This window comes from Chiloscyllium plagiosum, unplaced genomic scaffold (assembly GCF_037043375.1).
Source record: "Chiloscyllium plagiosum isolate Xiang-an unplaced genomic scaffold, Cpla_swu_hap1 HiC_scaffold_30, whole genome shotgun sequence".
Taxonomy (NCBI): Eukaryota; Metazoa; Chordata; class Chondrichthyes; order Orectolobiformes; family Hemiscylliidae; genus Chiloscyllium; species Chiloscyllium plagiosum.
The window spans coordinates 11,757,459-11,769,164 of record NW_028270168.1 but is presented as its reverse complement, the minus strand read 5'-3'; the positions used below and the strand labels follow the sequence as shown (position 1 = coordinate 11,769,164).

Sequence of the window (11,706 nt, the reverse complement as noted above, 5' to 3'; positions counted from 1 at the left end):
GGGGGGAGGGCAACAGAGAGAGAGCGAGAGAGAGGGGGAGGGCAACAGAGAGAGAGAGAGGCGACAGAGAGAGAGGGGGAGTGAGGGAGAGGGCGACAGAGAGAGAGAGGGAGGGTGAGGGCGACAGAGAGAGAGAGAGAGAGAGAGGAAGGGCGACAGAGAGAGAGGGGGAGGGCGACAGAGAGAGAGAGAGTGAGGGAGGCGACAGAGAGTGGGGAGGGGAGAGAGGGGGAGAGCAACAGAGAGATAGAGAGGGAGAGAGGGGGAGGGCGACAGAGATAGTGAGAGAGAGAGATAGAGGGGAAGGGCGACAGAGAGAGAGAAGGAGGCAACAGAGAGTGGGGGAGAGAGGGGGAGGGCGACAGAGAGAGAGAGAGGGAGGGGAGGGCGACAGAGAGAGAGAGAGAGAGGGAGGGGAGAGAGAGAGAGAGAGAGAGGGGAGGACGACAGAGAGAGAGAGAGAGAGAGAGAGAGCGACAGAGAGAAGGGGGAGAAACGGGGAGGGCGACAGAGAGAGAGAGATAGAGAAGGGGGGGAGGGCGACAGAGAGAGAGGGGAGGACGACAGAGAGAGAGGCGACAGAGAGGGGGCAGAGAGAGGGGGAGGGCGACAGAGAGAGAGAGGGAGGGGGAGGGCGACAGAGAGGGAGGGGGAGGGGGGCGACAGAGAGAGAGAGAGAGGGGGAGGGCGACAGAGAGAGAGGGGGACGGCGACAGAGAGAGAGAGAGGGGCGACAGAGAGAGAGGGAGGGGGTGGGCGACAAAGTGAGAGGGGGGGATGGTGACAGTGAGAGGGAGAGAGAAAGAGAGAGGGGGGGAGGGTGACAGAGAGAGAGGGGAGGACGACAGAGAGAGAGAGGTGACAGAGAGAGGGGGAGGGGGGCGACAGAGAGAGAGAGGGGGAGGGTGACAGAGAGGGAGGGGGAGGGCGACAGAGATAGTGAGAGAGAGAGAGATAGAGGGGAAGGGCGACAGAGAGAGAGATAGAGAGAGAGGGAGGCGACAGAGAGTGGGGGAGAGAGGGGGAGGGCGACAGAGAGAGAGAGAGAGGGAGGGGAGGGCGACAGAGAGAGAGAGAGAGGGAGGGGAGAGAGAGAGAGAGAGGGGAGGACGACAGAGAGAGAGAGAGAGAGGCGACAGAGAGAAGGGGGAGAGACGGGGAGGGCGACAGAGAGAGAGAGATAGAGAAGGGGGGAGGGCGACAGAGAGAGAGGGGAGGACGACAGAGAGAGAGAGAGGCGACAGAGAGGGGGCAGAGAGAGGGGGAGGGCGACAGAGAGAGAGAGGGAGGGGGAGGGCGACAGAGAGGGAGGGGGAGGGGGGCGACAGAGAGAGAGAGAGAGGGAGGGCGACAGAGAGGGGGGGAGGGGGTGGGTGACAAAGTGAGAGAGGGGGGATGGTGACAGTGAGAGGGAGAGAGAAAGAGAGAGGGGGGGAGGGCGACAGAGAGAGAGGGGAGGATGACAGAGAGAGAGAGAGAGGTGACAGAGAGAGGGGGGAGAGAGGGGGAGGGCGACAGAGAGAGGGGGGAGAGAGGGGGAGGGCGACAGAGAGAGAGAGGGGGAGGGTGACAGAGAGAGAGAGAGAGGGGGAGGGCGACAGAGAGAGGGGGAGGGCGACAGAGAGAGAGGGGCGACACAGAGAGAGGGAGGGGGTGGGTGACAGAGTGAGAGAGAGAGAGGGGAGGGTGACAGTGAGAGAGAGAGAGACAGAGAGAGAGAGAGTGAGGGAGACAGAGAGAGACAGAGACAGAGAGACGGAGAGAGAGAGAGAGAGATCGAGAGGGGGAGACAGACAGAGAGAGAAGGGGAGGGAGACAGAGAGAGAGAGAGAGTGAGAAACGGAGTGAGAGAGAGACAGAGGGAGACAGAGAGAGGGAGACAGAGAGAGGGAGACAGAGAGAGGGAGGGAGAGACAGAGAGAGAGGGAGACAGAGAGAGGAGAGACGGAGGGGAACAGAGAGAGGGAGAGAGACAAAGGAAAAGAGAGAGAGATGGAGGGGAACAGAGAGAGAGAAAAAGTGCTGGGGAATGGGGGGGGAAACAGAGAGAGAGATAGAGAGAGGGGGGAACATTTGGGTTGGGAACTGGGTGGGGAAACAGAGCGGGGGGAAACAGAGAGAGAGCGAGAGAGAGAGAGACAGAGGGACAAAGAGAGAGAAAGAGAAATAGGTGAATAGGTGCATGGTAGTGGGATCAACGAGGAGAAAGTGAGGACTGCAGACGCTGGAGTACCAGAGTTGAAAAATGTGGTGCTGGATGTAGTGGGATACCGAGCACATTGCCCAGACAGGGGTCAGGGTTAGGATGGTGATGCTCTGGGAAATCCATCTAGGGAAAATTCCGACAGTATGAAATTGAATATGGGGACGGAGTGCTCCAGCGAGATAGAGTGAGACGGAGGGAAACAGAGAGAAGAAGGGAACCAGAGAGAGAGAGAGACACGGAGCGACACGGAGAGAAACAGAGAGGGAGAGAGACACGGAGCGAAACAGAGAGAGAGAGACGGACAGAAACAGAGAGAGAGACGGAAGGAAACAGAGAGAGAGTGAGAGACACAGAGAGAGAGAGACAGAGAGAGAGACACAGAGAAAGAGAGATAGAGGGAAACAGAGAAAGAGACGGAGGGAAATAGAGAGAGAGACGGAGGGAAACAGAGAGAGAAAGAGAGACGGAGGGGAACAGATAGAGAAAAAGAGACGGAAGGGAACAGAGAGAGAGAGAGAGATGGAGGGAAACAGAGAGAGAGAGAGAAAGACGGAGGGGGACAGAGAGAGACGGAGGGGAACAGAGAGGGAGAGAGATGGACGGGAACAGAGAGAGAGAGACGGACGGGAACAGAGAGAGAGGGAGATGGACTGGAACAGAGAGAGAGAGAGAGACGGAGGGGAACAGAGAGAGAGAGAGACGGACGGGAACAGAGAGAGAGAGACGGACGGGAACAGAGAGAGAGAGACGGACGGGAACAGAGAGAGAGAGAGATGGAGGGGAACAGAGAGAGAGACAGAGGGGAACAGAGAGAGAGAGAGAGACAGACGGGAACAGAGAGAGAGAGACGGAAAGGGAACAGAGAGAGAGAGAGACGGACTGGAACAGAGAGAGAGAGAGACGGAGGTGAACAGAGAGAGAGACGGAGGGGAACAGATAGAGAGAGAGAGACGGAGGGGAACAGAGAGAGAGAGACAGACGGAAGGGAACAAAGAGAGAGAGAGAGAGACGGAGGGGAACAGAGAGAGAGAGACAGACGGAAGGGAACAAAGAGAGAGAGAGAGAGATGGAGGGGAACAGAGAGAGGAGAGAGTGCGAAAAACAGAGAGAGAGAAGAGAAATAGAGATAGAGAGAGAGAGAAACAGAGAGAGACGGAGGGAAACAGAGAGAGAGAGATATGGAGGGAAACGCAGAGAGAAAAAGTGCCGAGTAAGGGGGGGGCGGGAAAAACAGAGAGAGAGAGAGACAGAGAGAGAGAGAGAGAGAGTGGGGAAACATTTGGGGTGGGAACTGGGGTGGAAAACAGAACGTGGGGGGGAAAACAGAGAGCGGGGGGTAACAGAGAGCGTGCGAGAGAGAGAGAGATGGAGGGAAACAGAGAGAGAAAAAGTGCCGGGGAACGGGGGGGAAGGAGGGGGGGAACCAGAGAGATAGAGAGAGAGAGAGATGGAGGGAAATAGAGAGAGAGAAAAAGTGCCGGGGAACGGGGTGGGGGAGGGGGAAACAGAGAGATAGAGAGAGAGAGTGGGGAGACACTTGGGGTGGAAAACAGGAAGTGCGGGGGAAAACAGAAAGCGGGAGGGGGAACAGAGAGAGAGCGAGAGCGTGAAAGAGAGAGAGAGAGAGAAATAAGTGAATAGGTGCGTGGTAGTGGGATAAACTCGGAGAAAGTGAGGACTGCAGATGCTGGAGTACCAGAGTTGAAAAAAGTGGTGCTGGATATAGTGGGATGCCTAGCACATTGCCCGGACAGGGGTCAGGGTTAGGATGGTGATGCTCTGGGAAACCCATCTCGGGAAAATTCCTACAGTATGAAATTAAATATGGGGGCTAAGACCAGTAGTGACGGCTCCTTGCCCAGTGTATCCAACACACAGATCAGCCGTTTGCAATGGACTAGTCATTAAACCGACAGGTAAAATCTTAGTTGATGACATTTATCACGAACCAATGTCAATTGTAACAGATATATCAAGGATACCATTACCAGAATGATGTCTTTCCCCATTAAAATGATTATGTTCTCACCTGTGCCATAGAATGGGATGGGGAGGACGGGGAAATATGAAGGAAAACCCACACCAGCAGCTAATAGGCAAAGCAGAGTGGAATTTCTTAATGATCTAGTCACAATATACAGAGCAAGAGTGTCTATGGTCAATGCCCTTGATTTGGCTAATTTGGACAATGAAGTCAGGATCTTGACGCAGCAAGCCAAATAAGGCCGAGAAAGACTGAATGTAGACAAACAACAAAAGACCATAGAACAACTAGTGAAGAAAATCGGGCTAGCCACCACTTAGTGACCATACTAGAGGGTCACTCCAAGGCAATTAACCACATCTTCAGAGCAAAACCAGGGATAACGGTGAGCAGTAAAACCACACCCTGTACAGTATCTACAGTAATAGCTGAGGGAGGACCTCAGGCAAACTAGCTAAGGGAATGTCCCATACCTGGATCAGTGACAAACACATTGAACATTTGTTCCAGGAGAAGACTCCCCACTAATATCTCTAGTTGGTCAGTTGTGGCAGCTCACCAAGGTGTGCTATAATGCACGGCTGCAAAGTCAGTCTCAGTGAGGTGCTGGGCTTGGTGCTAGGGATTCCAATTATTCCTATGACAAAATTGGTTTGAGGATGTACTGAAGTTGAAAATACCAGAATTATATAAATAAGGTATTTGGATGGATTACAAAAGTGAAACCCTCCCAGATACTGTGGAATGTCAAGGAACAATGATAGGGACCACTCTAAATAAATATAAACAAACGGGCCGTACCATTGTACGCCCATACCCTGTCAACTATGAATTTGGTGCCTTTCACGACCTGCTATGGTCCTAATTGCATTCATTTGATAAAGCTCAGGGTAGCTGGCAGTTCAGGTTGTAAGTTGGTAAAGACAGAAATCTCAACGGATGGGCACAATCGCAATGAATAATGCCTGTACACACACACAGGAGCTATAAGGGAGCTGGAACTTCCAGTGCTCTCACCGACTGTTAATTCGATTTGTTCTGATTACTGAATATTGTCGATGTACCACAATCCCATATGGATTGTCACAATAGGACTTTTTAAAAACTAAAATCTGTATGTATCCAAGCCTCACAACTCTGTATGCATTATTACAGTGGGATTTTCTTGTTTTTCTGAACATATAATATTTATCAGACTTATGAATGATAGGTTTGACCAATAGCCTCCCCTGACAGAACCAGCTATTGCAATTACGTTGGAATTTCATTTGCATAAGATTCTTTCAGTTCAAACATGGGGGAGGGGAGGCTTACACTGTGAGAAATTTGTTTCTTCCTAAAGGTTCAGGTCAACTGCTTATCAAATGTGTCTGGTGAATTCACCAATTGAGCCTTTTCATTGATCACAATATTGAAATCACAACGAACACTCCTGATAATTCAGAGTTAATAGCAACCTCATGATAGCATACAACAATTACTTGATCACAATGTTCAAACCCCTCCCCCATCCCCACTTAAAGAGTGATAACCCTGTTACCATATTTCCTAAAAATTTTCACAAAACCCAGAAATCAAACACAAACAGCAAGTAGGTGCTGAAGACATTAGCATCTTGTAAAGGACCCAGTCTGTCAGCAATCATCCTGGATAGACATAGCTCATTAACTAAACAAAGAAAGGATGCATACTGGCAATCAAAAATCAGGACATTTCACAACTCACAAAGCCATTCAAACCATCAGTCGCCTTAAAGAGCGGTCTCCTGATTGCTTAAAATTATACAAAGAGTTAGAAGGTAGGGGTTAAGATGTAAAATTTAGACTTATTTGGAGATTTGGAGAAGACCTTCCAAGGAGACTGACATGGCAAAAGGCAGAGACCAGCTGATCGTCGGAGAGGGAGATGTAGACAAAAGCTTTGCATTCTTACAGACAGAATGAGTGACTGTGTAAATCTACAAGAGACTCGGGAAATATTGTAGGCTTACGGGATTTACATAGTAGGTTTACCATTAAAGACTATTATAACTTTTTTCCAAATAAAGTTGAGACTGGTTACATGAGTACAGGCTTGTGTTCATAGTGATTTGACCAGTTCAATATTGTGGGACACCTGAGCAAATTCATTCATGACATTCTGATTGGAGATATCTAACAACAATATCTTTAAGAGACTCGCTCATGTTGATATGATCTGAATTATCTCATACAAGCAGTTGATGAATTGTAGCAATTTTCTGATAGTTTGAGTTTGTCGACCAGTAGCAGTTTAGATACGATACATTAGTTGGTTAAAAATCACAACACCAGGTTATAGTCCAACAGGTTTAACTGGCAGGTGTGATTTTTTAAACTTTGTATACCCCAGTCCAACAAAGAATTAGACTAAGAAAGCATACAAACGTCAGATAAAACTCATCACTTATCTTGAAGCTGTACATGCAATTATTTGAGATTTTGCAGCAAAACATCATCTTTCCTAATTTAATTTCTCTGCATAAGAAATTGAACATTTTAATTGTTGGACTATAACCTGGTGTTGTGTCATTTTTAAGATTTGTAGAATTCTTGACCGGCGGAAGCAAACAGACAATGAACGGATTTTGCTCAATGTCAGCGGGGTCAGCTAGTTATTCAGCTCAAGTTTGACGGTTTGCGCTTTTTCGAAGATAAACTCTCATCCATCTGGAATTAGTGAACGGAAATATTTTTACTGCTTGGTCATTCGAGTCGACATATGAACCCAACGCTCTGCAAACGCTTTGAATTTGAACGTGGAAAGCAGTGTAATTCGTACCCCGACTGTAACTTGGAACTAAGCAACGCATGCCCTCCCCCCCACCACCCCCCACATCAAAAACGACTGTGGTCAGTAATATCGCAGGCGATCTAACAATTAAAACAAAAACAAACTTTCCAAACTACAAACAAAATTGTACCTACCTGAATGTAGACATCTGCATGGCAATATTTCCGTTTGAAAGATTAAAGTTTACGTTTTGATGAACGGAAAATAAGATGCGGTCTGCCAATTGTAAAAGGGACAACTAAAGTTTCAACTAAAACTTAGTTTAAGCCTGTTTTATTCCGGTAGTTAAGAAACTCGAGGAAGTTTCTTCACTTCTTAACTTCTCGTGGTCTGCATTGTCCTTTACAGGTATATATATAAGTCATTTAGAAAACGTTCTTTTGTGGAAGAACACTTCTAGGAAAAAATGCAGTGCATCAGAATGATTTTAAATAGACTTAACGCAACGTCTTGCGGAAATATGCGAATTATTTTTAAAACCGATCCCGGTGCTTTCATTTAAGAACAAGTTTTTAAAATTATGTTCCTCCAAAACTCAGCACGTGAACAGGTATAGAATGAAAATTGACGAGAATCTTTTCAGAACTAAAAGCGAGGATTCCAGTTAACAACAAAAACAGGCGCTTTCTGTTCAACACATACAGGTTGCAATTAAAGTAACTGTTCGATCAAACATAAATCATCAATGATGATATGCCTCACCAAGGTACATGTGGCTCCTTATTCTGATTAAGTTGATAATTATGAGAAAAATGAAGTAAGGTTGTCTCATATTGAACATATTCAGCTCTGATCTCCAGCATCTGCAGACCTCACTTTCTCGTCATATTGAACAGTAATCAGACGTCTGCTTCCCAGGTTAAGATGCTATAACTGACGCGTTCAAAGGAGTCTTGAAAGCAAGACATTAAAATTAACACCAGCCCCTTTTTCAGAACACGGTCGCTTAGTGGTTAGCGCTACTGACTCATTGACAGAGATCCGGTTCGATTCCACCTTCAGGCGACTGTCTGTGTGGAGTTTGTACACTCTCACTGTGCCATCCTCAGTGAGGGGTATAATTAGGATAAATACACAAGGTCTTTTCCCTGGGGTGGGGAAGTCCAGAACTAGAGGGCATAGGTTTAGGGTGCGAGGGGAAAAATTTAAAAGGGCCATTAGGGGCAACTTTTTTCACACAAAAGGTGGTGTGTGTATGGAATGAGCTGCCAGACGAAGTGGTGGAGGCTGGTACAATAACAACCTCTAAAAGGCATCCGGATGGGTATATGAATAGGAAGGGTTTAGAGGGATATGGGCCAAATGGCACTAAATTAGGTTAGGATATCTGGTTAGCATGGACGAGTTGGACCGAATGGTCTGTTACCGTGTTGTACACCTCTATGAGTCTATTTATATTTACTTGATATGCCACTGTACCAATCCAAACTGCATTTGTGACAATGCATACTGTATGTGCAAAGGGTTTTTTCCTGAATAAAGTATATTTTTGTAATTAACAGGTAGGGAAAGGCAGATCAGGGAGTTGTCCTGCTATTCCTCACTGCTCTGAGGAATCCTGTCATTCCTCACTGCTCCTGGGGAAACAGAGAGGGGGGGGGGGGGGACAGAGAGCGGTGGGGGGGAACCGAGGGGGTGGGGGAACCAAGTGGGGTGGGGACCCATGAAGCGGGGGGGGGGGGGACAGAGACGGTGACAGAGATGGAGGGAAACAAGAGACGGAGAGACAGAGAGAGACAGACAGACAGACAGACAGAGACAGAGAGAGAGAGAGAGAGACAGACGAAAACAGAAAGAGAGAGGAACAGAGGAAAACCGAGAGAGAGAGAGGGACAGAGGAAAACAGAGAGATGGAGGGAAACAGAGAGAGAGAGACGGAGGGAGAGAAAGAGACGGAGGGAGAGAGAGAGACGGAGAGAGAGAGAGAGACAGAGAGAGAAAGAGAGACGGAGAGAGAGAGACGGAGAGAGAGAGGGAGACAGAGAGAGACGGAGAGAGACGGAGAGAGGGAAAACGGAGAGAGAGAGATGGAGGAAACAGAGAGAGAGAAAAAGTGCTGGGGAATGGGTGAGGAACAGAGAGAGAGAGGGGGCAACATTTGGGGAGGGAACTGGGGGGGGAACACAGAGCGGGGGGAAACAGAGATAGAGTGCGAGAGAGAGAGAGAGAGAGGGAGGGACAGAGAGAGAGGAATAGGTGAATAGGTGCATGGTAGTGGGATCAATGAGGAGAAAGTGAGGACTGCAGATGCTGGAGTACCAGAGTTGAAAAATGTGGCGCTGGATAGCAAACTCCACACAGGCAGTCACCCAAGGCTGGAAGCGAACCTGGGATCCTGGTGCTGTGAGGCAGCAGTGCTAACAACTGAGCCACCATGCGAGAGAGAGAGAAAAAAAGAGAGACAGAGAGAAACAGAGAGAGAGAGACAGTGGGCAACAGAGAGAGAAGAAGGGAAACAGAGAGACAGAGACAGAGACAGAGGGAAACAAAGAGAGAAACACGGAGGGAAACACGGCACGGTGGGCGGCACGGTGGCACAGTGGTTAGCACTATTGCCTCACAGCGCCAGACACCCGGGTTCAATTCCCGACTTAGGCGACTGACTGTGTGGAGTTTGCACGTTCTCCCCGTGTCTGCGTGGGTTTCCTCCGGGTGCTCCCATTTCCTCCCACAGTCCAAAGATGTGCAGGGTCAGGTGAATTGGCCATGCTAAATTGCCCGTAGTGTTAGGTAAGGGGTAAATGTAGGGGTATGGGTGGGTTGCGCTTCGGCGGGTCGGTGTGGACTTGTTGGGCCGAAGGGCCTGTTTCCACATTGTAATGTAATGTAATCTAATCTAATCTAGAAACAGAGACAGAGAGAGAGACACAGAGAGAGAGAGTCAGAGACGGAGGGCTCCAGAGAGAGAGAGAGAGACGGAGAGAAACAGAGAGAAAGAGAGAAGAAGGGAAACAGAGAGAGAGACACGGAGCGAAACAGAGAGACACGGAGAGAAACAGAGAGAGAGAGACGGAGAGAAACAAAGAGAGACGGAGAGAAACAAAGAGAGAGAGACGGAGCGAAACAGAGAGAGAGAGAGACAGAGAGAGACACACAGAGAGAGAGAGACACAGAGAGAGAGAGAGAGGCAGAGAGAGAGACGGAGGGGAACAGAGTGAGAGAGGGAGAGAGACGGAGGGGAACAGAGTGAGAGAGAGAGAGACGGAGGGGAACAGAGACAGAGAGAGACGGTGGGGAACAGAGAGACAGAGAGGGAGAGACGGAGAGGAACAGAGAGAGAGAGAGACGGAGGGGAACAGATAGAGAGAGACGGAGGGGAACAGAGAGAGAGAGAGACGGAGGGGAACAGAGAGAGAGAGAGACGGAGGGGAACAAAGAGAGAGAGACGGAAGGGAACAGAGAGAGAGTGACGGAGGGGAACACGGAGAGAGAGAGAGAGAGAGATGGAGGGGAACACAGAGAGAGAGAGACAGAGGGGAACAGAGGGAGAAAGACGGAGGGGAACAGAGAGAGGAGAGAGGGAGTGAAACAGAGAGAGAGAAGAAGAGAGACAGAGAGACTCATCCATCTGGAATTAGTGAACGGAAATATTTTTACTGCTTGGTCATTCGAGTCTCATATGAACCCAACGCTCTGCAAACGCTTTGAATTTGAACGTGGAAAGCAGTGTAATTCGTACCCCGACTGTAACTTGGAACTAAGCAACGCATGCCCTCCCCTCCCCCCTCCCCCCACATCAAAAACGACTGTGGTCAGTAATATCGCAGGCGATCTAACAATTAAAACAAAAACAACTTTCCAAACTACAAACAAAATTGTACCTACCTGAATGTAGACATCTGCATGGCAATATTTCCGTTTGAAAAATTAAAGCTTACGTTTTGATGATCCGAAAATAAGATGCGGTCTGCCAATTGTAAAAGGGACAACTAAAGTTTCAACTAAAACTTAGTTTAAGCCTGTTTTATTCCGGTATTTAAGAAACTCCAGGAAGGTTCCTCACTTCTTTATCTACTGCCACACTTCTCGTGTTCTGCATTGTCCTTTACAGGTATATATATATTATATATATATAAATAAGTCATTTAGAGAACGTTCTTTTGTGGAAGAACACTTCTAGATAAAAATGCAGTGCATCAGAATGATTTTAAATAGACTTAACGCAACGTCTTGCGGAAATATGCGAATTATTTTTAAAACCGATCCTGGTGCTTTCATTTAAGAACAAGTTTTTAAAATTATGTTCTTTCAAAACTCAGCACATGAACAGGTATAGAATGAAAATTGACGAGAATCTTTTCAGAACTAAAAGCAAGGATTCCAGTTAACAACAAAAACAGGCGCTTTCTGTTCAACACATACAGGGTGCAATTAAAGTAACTGTTCGATCAAACATAAATCATCAATGATGATATGGCTCACCAAGGTACATGTGGCTCCTTATTCTGATTAAGTTGAAAATTATGAGAAAAATGAAGTAAGGTTGTCTCATATTGAACATATTCAGCTCTGATCTCCAGCATCTGCAGACCTCACTTTCTCCTCATATTGAACACGGACGTGTTCTGTTCGTGTCAGACGTCTGCTTCCCAGATTAAGATGCTATAACTGACACGTTCAAAGCAAAGCAGGAGTCTTGAAAGCAAGACATTAAAATTAACACCAGCCCCTTTTTCAGAACACGGTCGCTTAGTGGTTAGCGCTA

General features: G+C 48.1%; 1 protein-coding gene across 3 annotated transcripts in view; it reads right to left on the bottom strand.

Annotated features, from left to right (window-relative positions):
• LOC122563513 (receptor-type tyrosine-protein phosphatase U-like) overlaps window positions 1–11,487 on the bottom strand; it is a 374,817-nt gene extending 363,330 nt beyond the window's left edge. For 2 of the 3 annotated variants that reach the window (XM_087976734.1, XM_087976735.1), the window contains exon 1: window positions 7,704–7,814. In XM_087976734.1, coding sequence (XP_087832860.1) covers window positions 7,704–7,782 — 79 coding nt within the window. In that variant the 5' untranslated portion in view covers window positions 7,783–7,814. Of the gene's footprint in view, window positions 1–7,703; window positions 7,815–11,423 lie in introns of those variants that run through there. The other variant, XM_087976736.1, reaches the window with a different exon arrangement.
• Window positions 11,488–11,706: the final 219 nt, after the last annotated feature.